Below are 23,054 nucleotides of genomic sequence, written 5' to 3'. Positions count from 1 at the left end.
TCTTAGTGGTATCAGCAAACTTGGACAGCGTGCTTTCCACCCCCTCGTCCAAGTTGCTGACGAACATGTTAAACAGTGTGGGCCCGAGGACCGAGCCCTGGGGCACCCCACTGCTCACCTCTCACCAGGTTGAGTACAACCTCTCCACCACTGCTCTCTGGGTGTGCCCCATCAGCCAATTTTTTACCCATCCAACTGTGTAGGCATCAATGCCACAGTCACTTAATTTACTGATGAGGATGGGGTGAGAGACAGTGTCAAAGGCCTTCTTAAATTCTAGATGTGCTGCCTGAAAGTTTCTCAGATATCTGACAACAGCAGGGAAATAGTGACTTTGAGAATCACAGGTTCATTCCAGGCTCTGGGGGGAAAAGTGTGCTTTAGTGGTCAAAGATCCTCCTTCTGTTTCTTACAAACTTGTCTCTTCTGCCTTCTTACCCCTAATCTGTACCTGGTTCCTCATCCCCATCCTCTTCCCCTTCTAGCCCCCAATCCTCCATTCTAGTTGGAGTCTATCCTTTCCCACTGTCAGTTCTCCCCCAACACAGACTGCACATGAGATCCATGTCCCATGTTCCATCTACTGCCTCTCTCCCTGCTGCATACTGACACCCATTCCCACAGTTCTTGCTCTGTCAATCCAGTCCCCAGCCCCAGCCTCAAGTTTCAGTCTTCTCCTTTACCACCCAGGATCATCATCCCAATCTATTTCATCCAGTCCCACTAGTCTGGTTCTTGTTGTACCTATGCATTTGATTCAGGAGAATTCCACCTCCGCAGCACCTGAATGAGAATAATGGGCACAGGACCCAGAGGCTCTCTACTCTCCATTCTAGCGATCAACTCTTCCATATGCCTGCAATTGTTAGCTCTAGGCTGCTCTGGACAACTTTAAGCAACTCAGGACACTGTTTTCAGGGTGTTCATTGTCTCCCATTGTAGCAGCCCGTACTGCCCTATATAATTTCATTATCCCACTGCGATGGAATAAGAGACTGCATGCCAGGTACTTCCCCTTATGTTTTACTGCAACTGCTCATTAACAAATATAGCCCAAAACTGAAGAGATCAGAGCCACCAACAAATGTCCCCAAAATTCATGCATGTGGAGCTCTGGTTTAGGCACACAGCCAATTTCAGCTGATAAATATTCCCAACACTTCTGGAAATGCTCCTGTTGACATCACTGATGCTGGTGTAAAAACCAAACAAAAATAAAGCATAACACAGTAAACATCAGTATTCAATACCTGCCAAAAAGATAGGGTGAAAATTCAAGGACAAACACAATGGACATTTAAACAAACAGATGTAGTACTTGACAGTCTCCTTCTATATCTTATATTCTTTAAATATTAACTGGGGTGCACCGATAGAGCTTTTGGGGCTAATACTGACAGCTGATTTTTAAGGATTTTTATTGGCTGATACCAATCTGATTCCGATATGCAGCCACACAGCCTGGAGAGCAGTGTCTGGCTGGTAAGTTTATTGTGGGGACTGAGGGTGACGGGGGCAGATTGAGGCCCTTACAGTGAGGGAGGGAGGGAGGGGGGCTGGAACGGGTGCTGGGGCAGGGGCAGGTGCTCCCCAGCCAGGCTGGGGCAGGGCACAGGACAGAGCCACAGCTCATCTAGGGGACATGGGGGTGGCAGCTCCTGCCACTGCACATACCCTAGGAGGGCACAGGGGCCGGGGGGTGTGCCCCTAGATCTGCATGCAAGGCAGGGCAGGCTGCCTCTATGGGCTGGGGCCGGGGCTGCACTGAGCTCTACCTGGCAGGGGGTTGGGCCAGGCTCTGCTTGGGACGGGTGGTGGCAGCGGTCTTAGCGCTGGAAGCAGGACAATGAAGGGGTGGGTTACAGCTAATTTTGAGGTGGTTGCAGCCCCCCGCAACCTACCCTCCCAGCACCACCACTGCCACCTGACCCGAACGCAGCCAGGCACAGTCACCAACCAGGAAGGGCCCAGAGCAGCTCTGGCCCCAGTCTGCAGCCGCAGCCAACCCCTGCCCCACGCACATATCCAGGGACACACGCCCCCTCCATAGCCTGCCAGGGTGCATGCAGCTGTGGGAGCTCCACCCCACATTAGCCACAGCTCTATCCCATGTTTTGCCCCACCCCAGCTGAACAACGCCTGCCCCTGCCTCTGCCCCACTCCCACTCCCACCACTATGCACTTTCACGCAGCATTTATCAGCCACATCAGATAAAAAAGCTGACTGCTAATACTCTCAATTTTCCTCATATCGGTTCATCTCTAATCTTAACCAAAACCTCTTGAAAAATAAAATGGACTCCAAGAACACAAACCTAAACTGACCCACATGCTGTTAAGCCACTACCTCTAAATGAAATTCTTTACTCCTTTATGTTTTTATGAAGAGTTATGGTTCACTTTCTATTAAGTTAAAGCAGTAACTGAAATGAAACAGTCACCTCACGCTCCAGGAAACGCAAGGTCAGGGCTGCTCCTCCCCTGGCGCTGCACAATAGGTACACTCCCCCCCACACACATAAGGTGGCTCTGATGGTGACACCAGAAGAGGAGGAAGGTAAGCAGCTTGCTGCTACCCCCAAGAGGAGGTGCAAGGTGGTGGTGGTAGAGACTCGCTCCTGCAGGACACTGAGGGACTCATCTGCTGTCCAGATCCCCTAGCCCGTGAGGTCTGCTGCCTCCCAGGGGCTCGCATCCAGGATATAGCAGAGAGGATCCCCAGGCTCATCCAGCCTCTGACTACTATCCCATGATCCTCATCCATGTCAGAACTAACAATGTGGCCAGAAGTAATCGAGACCGGGTCATGAGTGACTACAGGGCCCTGGGGGCTGGACTCAAGGGGTTGGGGGCCCAGGTAGTCTTTTCTTCTGCGCTCCTTGTTTCAGGTCACAGTCCCAGAAGGGAAGGATGTATCAAGGAAGTGAACTGGCAACTTTAACGCTGGTGCCACTGAAAAGGCTTCAGATTCTTTGACCATGGCACGCACTTCAGGGAGAGAGGACTCCTGGAAAGGGGACAGCATCCACCACATGAGGAAAAGTAAGACCCTGTTCACGGCCAGGATGGCCGATATTCTGGACAGGGCTTTAAACTAAGATTGTTAGGGGATGGGGATACACAAATTCAAACATGTCCAGGGACCAACACACAATTAAGCCCTGTAGACAGGGACACTGGGAGAGCCACGTTTGCAGGAGCTGAGAGAATATAGTTGGCCATCAACAGGATAGGAAGACAAGGGCCTCATTAGGACTCAGGTGTCTACATACTAATGCCAAGAGCATGGGGAACAAGCAGAAGGAGCTAGCCCTCCCACTCTCCAGTGTTCATTATGACCTAGTAGGGTTTACCGGAGACCTGGTGGGACTCCTCATGTGACTGGAGCATAGCTATAGAGGGCTACATCCTGCAAAGAAGGAACTGGGTGGGGAAGAAAGGTGGAGGCATTGCTTTCTATGTGAAAGAGCAGTATACCTCCTTGGAGGTCAACATCAGCTCCAAAAATGAAAAATGGACAGCTTGAAACCCTCTGGGTCAAGCTGGGGGGGTGCGAAAGAGACCTAACTGTAGGTGTGCACTACAGACCACCAAACCAGGGGGAAGAACTTGATCTGGAGTTCACCTGAGAATTGTCTGAGGCCAGAAGTGCACATGACATGGTCATGGACAATTTTAATTATCCAGGCATCACCTGGGAGGAACACTCGGCCAAGTAGGATCGGCCATAATCTTTCCTGACCTGTGTCAAGGAACTCTTCCTGACTCAGGTGGTGCATGAGCCAACCAGAGGTGATGCTCTGCTAGACTTGGTCCTGGCCAAAGGAGATGACCTGGTGACCGACTTAAATATAAAGGTGATTCTTCCACTCCACTTAGCACTAGTGAGACCTCAGCTCGAGCATCCAATTCTGGGCACCACATTTTAACAAGGACACGGACAAGCTTGAGAGAGTCCAGAGAAGAGCCACCCGTATGATCAGAGTCTTAAAAGGCAAGCCATACAAGGAAAGGCTGAAGGATCTGGGACTCTTCAGCCTGAGGAAAAGAAGGCTGAGAGGGGACCTGGTAGCAGCTTACTGCCACACTAGGGAAGTACATCAAGGGCTCAGTGAACAACTGTTCACGAGGGCACCCAAGGGGAAAACCAGGAGTAATGGCTACAAGCTCCTGAAAGATTGATTCAGGCTCAACATTAGGAAAAACTCCTTCACAACCAGGGTGTCCAGACTGTGGAATAAGCTGCCTCCAGAGGTGGTGCAATCACCTACCCTGGAAATCTTTAAGAGGAGACTAGACAGACACTTTGCTGTGGTCACCTGACCCCCAGTTATCTTTCCTGCTTGGTGCAGGGGGCTGGACCCGATGATCTCCTGAGGTCCCTTTCAGCCTTACAATCTATGAATTTATGAAAATAGTGTTTATACATGTGCTCTGGAAGGGAGGGGGGGTGGGGGAGCGTTTTAATTAAAGTGGCTCCAAAAGCAGTTCTACTTAAAGCGCTAGAAGCGTCACATGTATCAGCATCTCCGTGCTGAAAAATGACAGCAGGGACATTTTAACTAAAACTCCTCAAACAAGCTTTAAAGCACCCCCACCATCATTTTTCCATCCAGGGACACTGATACACATGACACTGCAGTCTGCTGGAGCACAGTAATTACCATGTTCCAGCAGACTTGATTAACTGAGTCTGCTCTGATATGCTGTAATTACAGTGCTTTGGAGATGTCTCACTGCATGTGGACAGGCACCCAAAATGTCTCTTGGTTACTTTGGGGATAAGACAGACAACAAGTCTGCAATCCTGTAATGCACAAGTTCTTTTTCATCTGAATACCACTGATTATAAATTATATGGCTGCTTAACCAAAAATCAAAGTGTAACATAAAGTGGTGTGCTAGACTACAGCAAGAGTTACTGCCACAAACTAAGAGCCAAATTCACAACTATTCATTTGTGAAAAATAAGAAGAAAGTCTAAATTCTGTCCAGTCAGAACTACAGTAGGTGATGATGGTATAGGTGTAGGTATCGGGAATACATGAGGAGCAGGGAAGTATAAACATGGAGTAGTCAAGCTGTTCAAGCTAAAGGACAATGTTGGCACATAAGCAGATGGATATTAAAATGAGGCATGAATACATTTTGGCTAATAAATGGTTTCTAACCATCCAAGCATTTGTGCTCTGGAACAGTCTTCTCATAGCAGCAGTGGGACAGAAGAAGCTACTTTTAAAATGGTCTTTGCTCAGTTTATAAGCAGGACAATATGCTGTCACTGCCTACAACACCAGGGAACTGGGCTTGGTGAGGCAGGGGTTTCCTTTCAGTCCTATGGACAAGCACCAGTACAATAAACTGGCAGATGAAGAGATGAAATCCATCAGCCACTGTTCCTTTACATTTCTGGTGTATGCAGTTATCCCTCCACTAACAGTACCTAGCCTACATGTAATTACATTTTTGAGAAACCAGTTTTGCAACATGAACCTAGTACACTATTGTGAGAACCATGAAATCCAAGCTGATGTTCAGAACCCAAACACAGAAGCCTTAAGACAACACGACAGAAATACAGAAGACAATACAGAAATACCCTACTTCAGCAGAAATAAAGAATTCCTTTTTGAACTATTCCAACATCTGTCCTGACCACCTCATGCCCCAGTACAGTAAGGCACATAAGCATGATTTCAGCGGACCATATAAATTGTTTAACTTTAAACAGTGCTCAAATATCTGACTGAATCAGGGCTCATTTAGAAGAGCTGTCAGTCTCTGGGACAATGATGTAATAAAGAGGTCAGATGCTGTTAGTCTAATCTAATTTAGTATAATAGATATGGAGATGCACTATACGGAGCCCGCACACTCTCTTCCTTTTGGTACTGGTTTCCAATGAGACTAAAAACATCTGGGCCTCAATCTTGTCATCACATATAGGTTTACTTCATCCACAAAATTAGTCCTATTGAAAGTTTATGCACCAGCACATAAATGTGTACAGAATCATGGCCTTTGGGATAGGTCAAAAAGTTTTTTAAATTATTTTACTTTTACAGAGGTTTTATCTTTTTTCTTTTAAAATGGAGACATTCCCTGAACAAAAATCTTGCTCACCTCTTCAAGGTCATCCAGCTCTTCTAGCCTCGTTCGTACCTTCTCAGAAACTGCTGAGCCAGGAGTTGTAACTTTGCCTACGAGTAATAATTTGTATGTTTGAGTCCTTGAAGTTTTTAAACATTTTGACTATGTAAGACTTGGGGGAAGAGAGGGTGTGAGTCGGACTTAAACAATCAAGCTGCATTCATAATAAAAATAATGGCTCAACCACATAAGGCGCCTATCTAATTGCTACTAAAAGAGACTAGTGGCATAATTTTCAACAAACAAGACCTCCAATCCTGCATGCACAAATCTGAATCCAGCCAAGACTGCATTCACTTTTTTGTCTTGTTCATTAGCAGTTGCAGCTAATTCATAGCAGTTGCAGCAGTTTGCCAACTGCAGAAATGGAAGCCTGATTTGAAAGAATCAGGTTCTATGCTTCCCTTTCAGGCTCTGCTGATGAGACAACCTTTCAGTTCCTTTATACTGACATGTATTCATTCCAAAATTCCCACTTACTATACAGTCACACTACTACTTATCCCAACATTCACAGCTCTTCCCACTAGGAATGCCATTAAAATATTGTAACAGACAAGTAATATTTTGGTATACAAGAGCCAATTACTAAAAGAGACTAGCAGTATAGAGAGAGACTAGTGCAGGGGTAGGCACTGTATTTTGGCCAGAGTGCCAAAAAAACCCACAATGCCTACCTTGGAAGGTGCCGGAGTGCCAGCATGCCAGAAAAACAAAATGAGGGCAGGGGTACATGGCAGGATGACCTGCTTGTGGCCCTGCTGCCCCTGCCCCCCAGCCCTGCTGCCTCTTGCCCCCACCAGCCCAGGCTCTGTGGCTATCAGCAGCTACCCAGAACCTGGACCTGCAGCTGGGAAGCTGCAAACAGCTGCTGCCTCCCTGCCCAGGCTCCAGGAAGACAGGTGTGGGCACCGCACCCACTGGGACCAGGGCCGAGGCCGTGACTAGCATGGGGCTGGGACCAGAGCCCACAGGCAACAGGGGGCTGGGACTGAAGTCTGGCCATGGGCAGCACGGGGCTGGAGCTGGGGCCAGGGCCCACTGGCAGCATGGGGCTGGGCCCCGCAGCCTACCCCCGCCGGGACTGGGGCTGCAGCTAGGCTGTCACCAGTGCCAGGATGGGGCCGACGGTGGCACTGGGCTGAGGCTGGGGCTACGCAGGGCTGGAGTGGGCAGCAGTGGTGATGCCGGCTGGGGCTGGGCCCATGCAGGGCTGGGACTCGCCAGAAGCACATGGCTGGGGCTGTCAGCAAGGCCGGGATGGGGCCAGGTCCCGCGCTGGCCCCAGCCCCAGCCCCAGCTCCAGCCCGACACTGCCGATGGCCCTGGTCCAGCAGCGGCACTGTGCTGGGGCTGGTGGCGGCAGTAGTGAGGGCTGGGGCCAGGCCCGCCAGCAGCTGGCATCACCACTGCAGCTGGGGCCTGAGGCGGCCCCAGCTGGCTGCCGGGGCAGTAAGCAGCACCGGGACGGGGCTAAGGTCTGAGCAGGTCCACAGCCACAGCCCCGCGCAGGCCCCAGCCCCATCCCAGCACTGCCAACAGTCCCGGCTCAGCAGCGCATGTCCGTAGCCCCGGCCCCATCCTGGCACTGCCGGCGGGCCTAACCCCAGCCCTCACCACCACCACTGCCACTGCTGGGACTGTCAGCAGTGTCGGGATGAGGCCAGGGCCAGGGCCTGCACAGGGCTTGGCCCCATCCCAGCGCTGCCGACAGCCCCAGCCAGCACCATCGCCAACACCTGGCCCAGCAGCAGCACTAGGCTGGGGCAGGCAGCAGTGGTGGTCCCAGCCATGGCCAGGCTCACAGCCAGCGCTGGGATGGGGCTGGGGCCATGTACCTGCTCAGGCCCGAGCCCCATCCAGGCACGCCGTCCAGCCAGCTGGGGCTGCGCCGGGCCAGGTCCCAGCCGCTGCGGGGGTGCCAGCTGCTAGCGGGCCCAGCCCCAGCCTTCACCACCACCACTGCTGGCCCCAGCACAGTGCCACTGCTGAGCCAGCGCCGTCAGCAGCATCAGGATGTGGCTGGGGCCTGTGAGGAGCCCGGCCCCATCCCGGCTCTGCTGATAGCCCTGGCAGCACATGGCCAGGGCCTGCGCAGACCCTGGCCCTTGCCTGGCAGTGGCACTGGGCTGTAGCCGGCAGCTGTGGTGGTGCCGGCTGCAGCCAGGCTCAGACAGGGCCGGGGCCTGCTGGCAGCAGGGGCTTGGGGCCAGGGCCATCGGGGTGCTAACAGTCCCCGGCACAGGGGCGGCAGCTGGCGGGGGCCGGTGGTGGTGCTGGACTGGGGCCCAAGGGGCTCTTACCTGGCTAGTGTCAGCAGCAGCATAAGGCTGCTTCCAGGCAGCCACGTGCTACTCCATCTGGGCACAGCACTTCCCACCCCAAGGGGTGGGAAGCAGCCTGCATGCCAATCAAAAGCATGCCACATGCTACCTTTGGCACACGTCCAGGGGTCAGCAACCTATGGCACTAGTGGTATACAAGATCCAATTCAATGATTTGCTTTCAGGCAGAAAGAATGATTGATCAGCTATTCAAAAGACTTCTCTCTCATTCCCTCCTGAAAAGCAGGAAAAATAGAGACAAGCTTAACACCAAGTAATTGTGCAATTCTGGGGCTTTGGAATGGGAGAAACTGTCCGGATATTTAAGCCACAAAATAAAGTACAAGATCCCTAGATTTTTTTCCCCCAACAGCACATAATCACATGCCAGTCAGTCAAGAAATATGCAATAAATTTGGCTTTAGCCCCGTCAGACAATGTAGATGCATACATAGTTCACAACTAGGGAAAATTTTAATTTGAATGCAAATCTACACCATACTTTGCCATGCATTTTTTTCTTTTAAAAGTTCTGTTTCCCATACCATTTGATAGAGTAACTACTCACCTTTTTCAGACCCCATATAAAGATTCTGCAGAGAAACAACAGCATTTTAGAAGGCATGTATTTACAAACTATTAACTTATTTTTAAATATTCCAAGAACACAGGCTCATTTCAACACTGCCCTTTATATCTCTACTAATTTACAGATTAAAATATGACAACTAAGTTCTTCAAAGCCACTACATCTCTAAGTTTTTTTCAGGTAAGTGATTAGCACACTTTTGAGTTCAGCCTAAAACTGAAGTACAACACAGTATAGAGAGCAGCTAAAACTCTATCCTGAATATTTGAAAGAACTGTTGATGGTATCTTTTGCTACTCCATGAGTAGTGAAAATTAAAGGATGTACATTTCTTCACTAAATAGTCACAAAGTAGTCTTCTACAGTAATCAAACAGTACCCACCGTCTATGAAGATTTTGTACAAAAAGCAATAAAAGTTCACTTACAATGGAGAGTTTTTCAGTTGTTGTGTATCTAGCAAGGATTTCACCACGCTTGCTTGACCATGGTTCAAAGTCACTGCCTACAGCCAAATGGTCCTCTTTATCTCGTTTCTTTCGTGTACTATCCTTGGAAGAAGGGAGGAGTATAAACAATGTTATTTTTTGATTTATATGTAAAAGGAAGGCTAAGTAAACTAAAACTTTTTAAGACCTATCATATTTTGTGCTGTCACTAAACCTTCCATTGGTTTATAATACAAGAGATCAATGTTACCACAGAGCACAGAGGCCATTAGCCATGTCAGTCTCAAATAAGCCAAAATGAAAGGCAGGTTGTCAGCTCAGGGACTGATTCAGAGAGACATGAACTTTCAAAGATAACATCTGACAAAGTAGACTGTCGCCTATGAAAGCTCATGACACTGAACCAACTAGTTTTTAATGTGTCACTCCATCATCCTACATATTACCCAAGTTATTGAAAAAGAAAGCAAGTAAACAGATGTATTCCAATAAGTTAATATGGTAAGTTATAAACTAAAATAACTCTTGTAAGTTCTGGCACAGAAAACATAGTTCTGTTTTTGTCTTTGTTCATTTAGTTGAGGTAACCACGCTTCAATATTACCATGTTAGCTGCAGCTGTCACTGGATCTGCTGTTGCTGCAAATAACGACAAGGGATCAGTTCCATCCAGCACACTGCTCAGTGGATCCATCACTGAACTGGAAGATGAGGAGGAGGTAGAGGAAGTGCTTCCTTTCCGACTCATTTTCTTGGTCTTGGATTCAGTAACCTGAGGAAGATCAATTATAAAAGTTTTTTTTCCCCTCAGACTCTATATTCATATCCTCTAATAATAAGAACAAGAATTATCCAAAGAGCAGTTTTCCTAGAAGCAAGAAACTGTACACTAGACATGCCATACTCACACATATCACAAAACCTTTTTCTCTCTGCGGCAAGAAACACTCTGAAAACATTTCAATGACTGATTTTTGCAAACTCATGGGCTACAGAACAGTCGATATAATCTTACATCTTTCCCTTCTGTTGTTCTCCCACCAACTAATTATTCTTCTTTTCGCTATTTTCTCTCCAGCCTGTTCTCCAAATTCTCCTACACAGAGCTCTGCCCATTCTTCCAGTACACTCCTTAGGATTCATACACCCTCAAATTTTTTGTGCATCAGCTGTCCTTTCCTTTCAAATCCGACCTTCAAAACACCTTTTAAGCAGATCTTCTGTGAATATCTTGCTACTCAGCTTCCCAAACAAGAGCTGCTGTCCATTTATCATATTCATTATGAGTTAAGGTCTCTGTTCTAAAGAGGTTAGTTTCTCTTTTGGGAGTTCCATACAGCCCTAAGTACATCCCTGAAACTCTATAAAGTATTTTAAAAACACACACAGCTGGTTTGGAAGTGACCTAACAAACAAACAAAAAGTTGTGCATCCAGCAATTATTCATTGATAACATGATTTGGTCCTAATCATATCTTTTAGATTTTATCAAAATATTTGGTATCACTAAGCTCTGCAGGATAGAATTTGTTCTAAGAAAAACCATCTACCATTGTTACAGAGATGTTTTTGGCAAATAACACAGTTATCTAATGTAAGCAAACAAACTTATGATCTGTATAAATAGCAAAATCAAACCATGGTACTTCAAAAACAGAGGGGCTACAAACTACTGGAATATCCCTATCATACTTCATTGGCACTACAACCAGTTACAAACAACACGGTCTTCCACCAAATTCGGCAGCAACTCAGTTTGTTTCAAGGCCAGCAGTTGCCAGAACAGTTGTTTTCACTTTTCAGGGACATTTTTATGAAAGACACAAGAAGAAACTTACTGTAATAGGTTTTAGTGGATGATAGTCCCCAAATTCCAGGGAAACAGCTTCCAGTCTGCATGATTCAAACTCTGTTGTATAATTCCTAATTCTTGCATGCCTTAATACAAAGAGAATAAAGGAAGTTTATACACACCTACTTACATTCTCATAAGTATGTATATATGTACCCAAATATGTGTATGGGTATAGATAATGTCACAGTGGCCTGCTGATAAGAGAGGAAAGGAAATCACCAGCAAATAATCAGCAATGTAAGCATAAGAAATATCACTGTATTAAAGCCTTCCTCTTAGTGAAATTAAAAATTTCAATTAAATACATTATGACAAGTTTTCTTTTTTTGTAGTTTTTAGTTATAATTGACAGTCTAGTGCCAGGACAGTGACTTCCCTCTATAACTAAAACCGGTTTGGTCTCAAAACAACATGGATAAAGCCTTGAAATAAAATGCTTTTGCCCTAAAGATTTAGCAGTAGCAGTCACTCACTTTGTCAGTCATTTTAACAATAACTTTTCTCTCAATCTAACACCTAATTATTAAACTTGATCTCCTGTAATATTTCTAGTTGTAGTGAACAATAAACTGCTCCTTTAGGAGTACTATTAAAACGGGAGAACTGCAGTTTCCATAACTAACTCTGTAAAGATCTACAAAGCCAATTTAAGATCCATATTTATAAAATTCAACATGTATCTGCAAACAATGCAACACATCAAATGAAAACCCTTTTGCTGAAGAAAATGTGATCTAGTCATCAAGCACCAAACTGGAAGTAAAGTTTCTTGGTTTGTGTGTCTAGCTCTGGGTCTCTGCAGCCAGTCAGCTTCCAAAACTCTTTTACCCATCTCAGAGAAGCACCATGAACTTTACAGTGAATCTGCAGTGCAATCCAGACATCTAGCTACAAGCTGTACCAACTGAGCTGTACTCAGGTACTTATAACCACATAGCCATTGACTGCACGAGGATCAGGGCAGACTTCAAAACTCCCCAAAGACCCTGGGCAAAAACTAGCTTAAACTGTGCCTGTGTGAGATGCAGTCAGGCCTCTGGATTGTAGTTGAGCTATAACCTGAGAGGATCCCTCTACTAGGCATTCTGCCCAAACTACAGGGTCTATTCCACCAGCAGTGGCAACAATGGGACTGGTGATCTAGGAAAGGATCAAGGCATCTACCAGTACAATGTGTGAAAATAGAAAGCTTTCTTTCCCTTTTCCTTCATCATGCCTTGAAGGTATTTCTAAGATTAAAAACAGAAACATCAGAAATGCCTCACTGAGCTTCCCTATTTTATTGCAGAACTTCTCAGGAAGGTGCTCTGAGACCTCCAGAGTCTTAATGGAAGGGGCAAAAGTACAGAATAAAGGCTTCCTTTATCCAGAATACTAGTCATTAAAGTAAAACTACAGTGTGCCAGATTTTTTAAAAAGGCTCAGCTCCTATTTAGAAAAGCTAAGCACTCAGCAACTTCTGTTGAGAACATTGTACCTAAGAGAACAGGGTATGTTTGAAGATCCTACCCAAAGAGTTTGGAACAACAACTAAAAATCCTATCTCCTCTCAACTTTCATTTTTTTGATTCTTATGATGCCTCCACTACAATTGTTCTTCAGTCAAAATGTTCTAACCCTAGACAGGACCTGAATCTATAGATGGAAAAGCAACAGGGGAGAAAAAAAAAATCTTTAAAAAATAAAATCCAAGCACAAGGAAAAAAACTCAAATTCCCCTATATTCTCTGCCCTTAGCAGTAATCCTTTTGGGGGGCGGGGAGGAGAATCTGTCTACTTGGTATTTATCTGATAGACCCTTGTGGCACTCTTGCCATTGCAATTCTGCAAAAAGAAATTAAAATAGCATGTTATAGCTGTATTGCTAATTGAAGAAGCCTTGAAGCCTAATGAGATACAAGCAGAAAAAGAAAGACTCCAGTAAAGCCCACATGCCTGCTCTTTTTGTTTTCTTAATCTCTGGTTTCGTGCCTTCTTTAGCATGAATATTCTCTTGAATTTACTATTGTTCCATGCTTCAATGATTCTCCTTGTTCACTTGCCTCATAGGTCAATTAGCATCTGTATGAAAAACTTTCACCCAAACTCTTTATTGGCTCCTAATTATAACATTTCTATTTCCCAGTTATAGTTACAGGTTTGTCAGCATTTCCATTCCATCTCATTTACAGGACTTTTTAAATTACCAGTGAAAAAAGACGTCTCTGACAGCTGAAGCCACTTTCACTAAATCACCAGTGAACCCATGCCTGATGAGGAGGAATCTATTTGAGCCTGTATGCATTTTTCAAAAATACAACTTTTTTGTGCAAGTAAACATAACAACTTATAAAGGTAATTAATATTAGGGAACAGTTGAAGATGTTTCACAATAATTTTTTGTTTTTATACACTGAAGAAGAAAAAAGGTAGATCAGAGTTAGAACAGGGCAACTGCAGCTGCAGGCAGCCTCAGCTACAATGCCTGCTATTTCTTTTTTTTTTTTTTGGTGGGGGGGGAGGCATAAACCTTCCCCCACCCCTTAGTTACACTACTGAGGTAGAGAAGGCCATAGCAACAAAGCCATCTTCCCCAGGCATCAAACTAAGCCAGTATCTTCAGGACACATTACATGATATATCACCACACTTTAATATTATTCTAGGATAGGAAGGACCTCTTCCACTACCTGCTGTCTGGCTATGCAAGAAGAAACAAAGCAAAACAATTAAGAGGAAGGGGTCCCTCTAATAGAACAGATTTAAGTAAGTATTCAGAATACAATAATGGACAAGTTAGAAATGAGTGCACTAAAGACTGTTTGTACATTCTAAGCAACAGATAATTATATTTACACAACACATACTGGAGAAAACCACTATGAAAAGAGAGGTAAAAAATTCCACCCTTAATTTAGAATTTGCTGGGTTTTTAAAGTTATATTAAAATCTGGTATTTCTCAGATGAGGCCAATTATGACATTGGTATCTATTTTCAGTCTGTATTTTTTTAAAATGAATCACTTTCACAATCTGAATTTTAATTTTAATACAAGTTCCTTTTAGACCAATGAAGATGGTCTCCATTTATTTTTAATTATGGTCTGAAATCCAGCTCAGCATACAGCTGATTTGAATTTTACTTCTAACTGACCATTTTAACAATGGTTGTACTTAACTAAACACTACAGTACTTTATATACCAGCCACTATCTCTCTCTTACACTATTTATTTTCCTCTAGCAATATCATTATCTTGTCTTGTCTACTGTCATAGGAAGCCAGCGATTTCTGTCTCTAAATCCCCCAGTCTAAGTATTATACACATTATTATTATACTATATTATACTATACCACATGCCAGTCAGTTCCTCATTCCTAGATAAGGCACATTTAGCCACATTCAACAAGCACTTGTAGCTTCTGATTGCCCATTTTCACAATAACTACTGGGCTATATAGCTTGGGTTAGTGTTCTTGCTTAAATGATCCCAACTAGAAATCAGAAAGCAAACCACTTCTCTGAATGAGCAGATTGTGACCACCAAGTGAAAATGACAGAATTTAAACCACCTTCATCTATTTCATTTATTAGCAGGCAACATAGTCACAATATTCCTGGGTAGTAATGCATTCCTCTATGCATGATGCACCTACAGTCATAATAAAATACAAGTATCATCTCTTCTATCTGTGCATCTATCTGCAAGAGATTTTACCCCACACAGTGGATAGGAAAAAAGAATAAGAGAAAAAGTACTGGAGCACTACAGCTCAACTCCTAGGAGAAACACATTCCATTTTAGAAGGGTCATTTCCAGGTCAAAGTTGACCTTAAGTTTAGTTGACAGATGTATCCTCTTTTCAAAATGTACTGAAAATATTTTTTTTTTAAACTAAAATTAACCTTTCTTGCAGTGTTATGCCAGCACACAAAAATCTGAAAGTGAAATTGGTTAATCTGATAACACTCACCTAAACCAAGAACGTAAGCAAAAAATTAAAAGAAACATATTGACTTCTTAGTTTTTGTTTAAAAGCTACACATTTGTGTTACTTTTAACATTTGCAATCCATTAGGTCTATCTTTTTTTAATCTGACTGTTACTTTAAAATAGCTTGCTTTGCAGCTAGTTCCACAAAATTAGGTATTCTTCTGCCAAGATCCAAGACTTACTTTATGGCTTAGCTTTTAAAGTATCCCAATAAAGATCTGTAATTAAATGCTAACGAAATTCTAACTAAATGAGTATTCTATCTATCAGCACGAACAAAAAGAGCTTCAAGAACATATCATAAAAGGCACTAATGGGTATTTCTAAATCGAAGCTAAATGCCTGATATTCTTTCCCTGCTCATAATATTTATAAAAATGCATTTTAAAAGTAATTAACACTGTTTAAAGGTATCTGGATAAGCACTATAATTTCAGACTGAAGCTTGGTGTAATTCAGTCAACTATGACTATTTAAAAAAAAATTCTCTGTAATTTTATAATAGTTGTATAAACTGCAGACTTGAGTAGTTTTTTTCCTCCTTCATTAAAAAAACTGTTTCAATCTGAAATTAAATAAAAATGATTTACCATTTAAGGGAATAAACACTGTAAGCAAATATTTCAAAACCAAGAAGCTCATTTTTTGTGAACAAACATAATTTTTTGAAAAGACAGAAACAGTCAGTACACATATCTTCCTTCACCCGATCCAAAGATGAAATAATAATTTTGTTTACTATAATAAATACTGTACTGCGCAACCTATATCTTCAGCAGTTTCCCTGAGCTATAAAACACGGTATTGCTGCAGAAGCAGAACTTGCAGCTTGATGTGAACCAACAGTGCCATCCACTGGACAAAAACAGGAGTGAAATTCCTTGTTTCTCTCATCCTTCTCTCTCTCAAAAAAAAGTACTGTACAGCAAATTCCTAAACATACACGTTGGATCCAAGTCTAAACCACTGAAACACTATTTGTGTTTTCCTTAAGGACCGCTCATAAGAAAAACTGACCACAGGAAGTCTTTTTAATGCTCACGTGAATTAACTTTTCTTCTAACTTACATTTCCAAACACACTTTGCAGCTATCAGTATCTATTCTACCAATGTTCAGCTTTAGGACTTAATACTGCAAAGACTCAAAGGTGTATAGTCCCTTGGACACTTGGAATCCACTTGTGTAGCAAGTTGGGCACTTATGAGCTTTCTTGATGTGATATGTATAAAAGCACACAGAAGGGCCTGCAGAGTAACAGTATAAAGAATGCTTCCTATGCCCAGGCTGGCGGGGGGGGAAGCCTTTCAGACTGCATGTAAAGCCAACAACTTGTCAGCAATGTCTGGACTCAAGGATGATCTCTACCACTGCTCACTGATAGGTCTGGAGATGACTTGAGACTCCAATCCTTGAGCCACCAATCCGTTCACACCAGCTGCGGGTCCTTCCACAGGGAAGAGTAGGCTGAGGGTTGGGATTTCTCTCCTTTCCTTTCCTCCGCTTGCTCTTCTCTGCTTCGAGGGCAAGACGTGTTGCCTCAAACTGGGCTGCCGCTTGGTCGAGGCTGCAGCTGGAGTCGGTCACCAGCCAGCTCTCGATTTCTTGAGGTACACCTTCAACGCGTCTTTCTCCGGCTCCCTCCGGCCACCACGAGATCTCAGGGAGTTGCTGGGAGTCAAGCCCACCACTTCCCCATGGACCGACCACCAAGGCAAGGCACGCGCTGCACTACTTCTCTACCCCCCACCCCAGCCCCTCGCCTCTGCCACCTGAAACCTTCTCCCCCTTTTCTTTTCAAAACCTCCCATTTGGAAAGGTCTTCATTCGCTTCGTCTCTACACGCTGCTCCTTCAGTCACCTCACGAGGAGCCTAGACAGCCTCCCCCACCACTGAGGTACCGAAGGCCCTAGGAAGGAACAAGGCTTAAGGGGGAAATAGAGACAACGTGTCTGTGCTCGGGGGTCTCTGTACGGCATGAAGACAGGGGCTGGGGGGGCAGCGCACGCTTTATTGATCTTCTCAGGAGAAAGCCACCGGATCACAAGGCCCCAAGGGGCCGGGGCCACGCGGAGCCCGAGAGCCTGGCTTCTCCCACTCGGGGCAGCCAGGACGTTTCCGTGCCGTTCAATCGCCCTCGGCCCCGCGCGGCCGAGGCTGCGAGAGATGGCGCCGGGTGGCCAGGCCGCCGTGGAGCCGGAGAAGGGCCACTGGACACCGGGGAGGAAGCAACCCCGTCTCCACACCAAGCGCCCCCCGCCCCGGGCTTACCAGGGGAAGGCCGCCATCTTGCCGCCTTGTCATGTGACGCCCGGGCTCGGCCTTTCACCGCCCCGCCCTGATGCCGGCGCGGCCATGATTGTGAAGGGCAGGGGCCTGCCGCGCGGGGTGGGGGGCGTCCGTGTGACGTCACTTTTCCTCTTCCTCGGCGCTCGCTTTTGCGTCCACCACCTTGATCTGAAGAAGGGATTTGGGCGCGTGGTGGCCGCCGGAGGGCTAGCCCCCCGGTCCGTTGAGTCTCCAGGGGCAGGGGGACAGCGAGACGTGAGGAAAGGGAGAGTGAACTGGGCACAACCAGGTGCCCCAGAGCTTGCAGAACAATGCTGCCAGCTATGTAGTTGGTCTAATAAGAGATACCACATTTCCCCAGAGAATTTGTCCACCCTTGTCCTGGGACCCAGTGGCTACAGCCAACAGCCCTGGGCATGGCCAGGCTTTGTTTCTCCCAGCTAGTCCTGTCTCACTTGTGGCCTCCACCGTTTCAGGCCATGGTTTTCAAATGGGGGGGTATGAAGGAACATTGTAGGGCTGTGGGCAAGAAGTTGGCACTGCTGTAGCCTTTAGGAGAGATGCAGGGGCAGGGAGCCCGGGCAGGCTCTGCCAGCGGCTGCTGCACCTCGGGGAGCCCAGCGTGGTGGATGCGCGGCCTACAGCCGCAGCGGGGCCAAGGCAGGAGGTGCTGCAGCCCCCGCGGGTGGAGCCCTCCCTGCAAGGCAGAGCCACCACGTGCCTGGGTGTGCTGCTCTGGGGTGATGGAGGGCGCGAACAAAATTGTTACTCAAAGGGGGGCTTGGCTCAAAAAGTTTGAAAACTGCTGATTTAATGTCTAGGAAGTTCTGATCCATGGTCAATAGCTACTGCTGCCCCTTTCCTCCAAGAATTTGTTCAATCCCTCTTTGAACACGGGCCGACAATGCGAGGACACAGGAAGGCTAACCTCACCTTGTCGTGCATCCACAGATGCATCTCGAGCAGGGCCAAGGAGGTGATCCTCCCCCTCTATGCGGCACTGGGCAGGCCGCAGCTGGAGTACTGCATCCAGTTCTGGGTGCTGCACTTCAGGAGGGATGTGGACAACATGGAGAGGGTCCAGAGGAGGCCACTCGCATGATCGGGGGCAGCAGGGCAGACCCTACGTGGAGAGGCTACAGGACCTTAACCTGTTAAGCCTTCACAAGAGAAGGCTGAGGATGGACTGGGTGGCCATCTATAAACTCACTAGGGGGGACCAGCTGGGCTTGGGAGAGACGTTCCTTCTAGTAGCCCCAGGGGTAACAAGGAATAACAGCCACAAGTTGTTTGAGAGTAGGTTCAGGCTGGACGTTAGAAGGCACTTCTGCACAGTCAAGGCGGCTAGGATCTGGAACCAACTTCCAAGGGAAGTGGTGATGGCTCCTACCCTGGGGGTCTTTAAGATAAGGCTTGACATCTACCTGGCTGGGGTCATCTGAGCCTAGTTTTCTCTCCTGCCCAGGGCAGAGGGTCGGACCTTCTGACCCTGCTTCTATGAATCTATGAATCTGGCCAAACCACCAGCTTCCGCTACGTCTGGTGGCAATGAGCTCCATGCTTCAATTGCTTGCTGCGTAAAAAAGAATTTCCTTTTGTTTTAAATTTACTACCTACTAGTTTCATTTTGTGATCCCCTTGCTCTTGTATTGTGAGAAAATTAATCTGTATTTACTCTCTCTTCTCATTTAGTATTTTGTAAGCCCTTATGATATCCCCTTCCACAACTCTTGTCCAAACTGGAGAGACCTAGCTTCCTTAGCGTCTCCTCATATATACTGCTAATCATTCTTGTTCTTTGGACCTTCTCTAGTTCTTCTGTATCCTTTCTGAGATGTGAAGACCAGAGCTAAGCACAGTATTCAAGGCACAGTATAGGCACACCATAGATTAATAAAGGGTTGTGATGATACTTTATGCCACAGGAAGCTAATTAACCAGGAAAATCCAGGAAAGCCTAGGGGCGAAAAGAGAGGTATCTAGGCTATGGAAACAGGAGGTAAGCTACCAAAGTGGAGTATACCTACTTGGCTCACATTTGCAGGGAAGCAGTCAGAAAGGCCAAAGCAGAAATGGAACTAAGGCTGGCAACAAAAATTCAAGACAACAAAAAGTCCTTTTTCAGGTATATAGGGAGTAAAAAGAAGGCGCAGGGTAGCACAGGACCTCTACAGGACAAACTAGGGCAATTAGTACAAGGCTGAGCTCTTCAATAAGTTTTTTTCTTCTGTATTTCTGAACACAGATCAGGACAAATCTCCCAACTGGATCATAGACAGGCACAAAAGAGACACCAGCCCACCAACTGTTAGTGCCAGCTTGGTGAAAAGACACTTGGAAGGACTGGATGCATTTAAGTCAGCAGGCCCGGATGATCTTCATCCAAGGGTGCTGAAGGAATTGGCCAGTGTCATGGAGCCACTGGCATGGCTGTTTGAGCACTCTTGGTGCTCAGGTTGGGTCCCAGAGGATTGGAAAATGGTCAATGTGGGCCCTATTTTCAAGAAGGGGAGGGAGGATCCGGGTAACTATAGACCGGTTAGTGTCACCTCTATTTTTGGGAAAACCTTTGAAGAAATTATTAAGGATTACATTTGTGGGAGTCCAGCAGGAAAAATAACGCTGAAGGGCAACCAGCAGGAATTGATTCCAGGTAAATCCTGCCTGACTAACCTTGTTTCTTTTTATGAGTAGGTCACAAAATGCTTCACCACAGTCGAGGTAGATGTCATTTACTTAGATTTTAAGAAGACCTTTGATACGGTATCTCACCCCATTCTTACAAATAAACTAAGTGGCTGTGATGTAGATGATTACACGGTCAGGTGGTTGGCAAATTGGCTTAGAGAGTGGTGGTGGATGGGTCAGTATCCACCCGGAAAGATGTGGGCAGTGAAGTCCTACAAGGCTCAGTCCTTGGACCTGTGCTGTTCAGTATCTTCATCAGTGACTTGGATGAGGGCGTAGAAAGCACTCTGTCCAAATTCGTAGATGATACCAAATTATGGGGCAAAGTTAACACCCTAGAGGGTAGGGAACGAATCCAGGCAGATCTGGACAGGTTGGAAAAGTGGGCAGAACACAATAGGATGCAGTTCAACAAAGGCCAACCTGGTGGCCTTTTACGATCAGATCACCAGATCATTAGATGCAGGGGTAGCAGTGGATATAGTCTTCCTGGACTTCCGGAAGGCTTTTGACACTGTCTCTCACCCCGTTCTCATTAAGAAACTGGGGGGCTGTGGTGTAGACACCCACACAGTCAAATGGGTCACCAGCTGGCTGGTGGGCCGCACCCAGAGGGTGGTAGTGGATGGGTCCTTCTCAACCTGGAAGGACGCGGGCAGTGGGGTTCTGCAGGGCTCGGTCCTCGGGCCCGCACTGTTCAACATCTTCATCAGCGATTTGGACGAGGGGGTAAAAAGCACCCTGTTCAAATTTGCTGATGACACTAAGATGTGGGGGGACGTGGGCACACTGGAAGGATGCAACAGGCTACAATCAGACCTAGACAGGTTACAAGGGTGGGCGGACGAGAATAGGATGGGTTTCAACACAGACAAGTGCAAGGTGATGCACCTCGGGAGGAACAACCAGCACCATACCTACAGGTTAGGGAACCCCCCTCTTGTCAGCACGGAGGCGGAAAAGGATCCTGGAATCATCACTGACTCCAAGATGAACACGGGCCAGCAGTGTGGAGAGGCAGTTAGGAAGGCCAACCGCACCTTGTCATGCATCCACAGATGCATCTCGAGCAGGTCCAAAGAGGTGATCCTCCCTCTCTATGCGGCACTGGTCAGGCCGCAGCTGGAGTACTGCGTCCAGTTCTGGGCGCCACACTTCAAGAGGGATGTGGACAGCATGGAGAGGGTCCAGAGGAGGGCCACTCGTATAATCAGGGGACAACAGGGCAAGCCCTATGAGGAGAGGCTGCGGGACCTGAACCTGTTCAGCCTCCACAAAAGAAGGCTGAGGGGGGATCTTGTGGCCTGTTATGAACTAGTCAGGGGGGATCAGCAGGCATTGGGGGAGTCACTGTTCCCCCGAGCACCGCCAGGAGCGACCAGGAATAACGGTCACAAGCTGGCAGAGGGTAGGTTTAGGCTAGATATCAGGAGGCGCTACTTCACAGTCAGGGCAGCTAGGGTCTGGAACCAACTTCCAAGAGAAGTGGTGCTGGCTCCTACCCTGGGGGTGTTTAAGAGGAGGTTAGATGAACATCTTGCTGGGGTCATTTGACCCCAGTACTCTTTCCTGCCATGGCAGGGGGTCAGACTAGATGATCTGCTCAGGTCCCTTCCGACCCTAGAAACTATGAAACTATGAAAGACGTGCAATGTGCTGCACCTATGGAGAAGGAATCACCAGCACACTTACAGGCTGGGGGAGGACCTTCTCAGCAACACAGCAGTGGAAAGGTATCTCAGAATCATTGTTGACACCAAAATGAACATGAGTTGTCAATGTGACAAAGCAAACAGTAAAGTTAACTGCACTTTATCATGCATTAGCAGGTGCATGATGAACAGGTCCAGGGAGGTGATACTTCTCCTCTATGCAGCACTAGTCAGGCTGCAGTTGGAGTATTGCATCCAGTTTTGGGCACCGTGCTTCAAGAGGGATGTGGACAACCCTGAGAGGGGCCAGAGGAGGGCCACTCATATGGTTAGAGACCTGCAGGCAAAGCCCTACAAGGAGAGATTGAGCCCTGGATCTCTTCAGCCTCCGCAAGAGAAGGCTGAGAGGTGATCTTGTGGCCGCCTACAAATTCACTGTGGGCGGAGGGGAAGGCAGCGAGGAATAGGAGATGCTTTGTTTACCAGGGCATCCCTTAGACAAACTAGGAACAACGGCCACAAGTAGATGAACAGGTTTAGGTTAGACATCAGAAAGAACTTCTTTATGGTAAGGGCTGCCAGAATCTGGAATGGGCGTCCAAGGGAGGTGGTGCTCTTCCCTACCTTGGGGGTATTTAAGAAGAAGCTAAATAGGCATGTGGCTGGGGTCATCTGAGACCAGCGCTCTTTCCTTCCCAGGCAGGGGGGTGGACTCAATGATCTACTGGGGTCCCTTCCAACCCAAACGTCTATGAAACTTTTCAGTAGGCCATGAATCCCACATAGCCAGGGAAGTCTTGTTTCTAGGTTTAATAGAAATATAAACTATGTACCGATGGAAAGCAATGCAGTAGTGAGGATATTTTGTAAGGAATTAATTACAGTGTCCACTTCTATCAAAGGAATCATCTGCATATTAGAATCAAAATTCCCATAGCAAATGCCAAGAGCATTGTATTACATACATTTTCTACCACTTCTTAGCATCTCACTGGTCACGTCCACGAGAAGCTTACCGCACAGTAGTAGCTTGTTACTACTGCACAGTAGTGTCATGTGGCACAAATTGTAATGCAATGCAACTG

General features: G+C 46.5%; 1 protein-coding gene across 1 annotated transcript in view; it reads right to left on the bottom strand.

Annotated features, from left to right (window-relative positions):
* The window catches only part of VPS35L (VPS35 endosomal protein sorting factor like), a 100,180-nt gene extending 82,518 nt beyond the window's left edge, over positions 1-17,662 (bottom strand). The window contains exons 1-6 of the mRNA XM_090023739.1: positions 17,612-17,662; positions 11,350-11,449; positions 10,116-10,283; positions 9,491-9,613; positions 9,043-9,067; positions 6,124-6,200 (exon numbers count right to left, since the gene is read on the bottom strand). Coding sequence (XP_089879865.1) covers positions 6,124-6,200; positions 9,043-9,067; positions 9,491-9,613; positions 10,116-10,283; positions 11,350-11,449; positions 17,612-17,628 — 510 coding nt within the window. The 5' untranslated portion in view covers positions 17,629-17,662. The remainder of the gene's footprint in view (positions 1-6,123; positions 6,201-9,042; positions 9,068-9,490; positions 9,614-10,115; positions 10,284-11,349; positions 11,450-17,611) is intronic.
* Positions 17,663-23,054: the final 5,392 nt, after the last annotated feature.

Source organism: Crocodylus siamensis, chromosome 12 (assembly GCF_052110815.1).
Source record: "Crocodylus siamensis isolate JL-2025a chromosome 12, ASM5211081v1, whole genome shotgun sequence".
Lineage (NCBI taxonomy): Eukaryota > Metazoa > Chordata > Crocodylia > Crocodylidae > Crocodylus > Crocodylus siamensis.
This window is presented reverse-complemented; position numbering and strand designations above follow the sequence as displayed.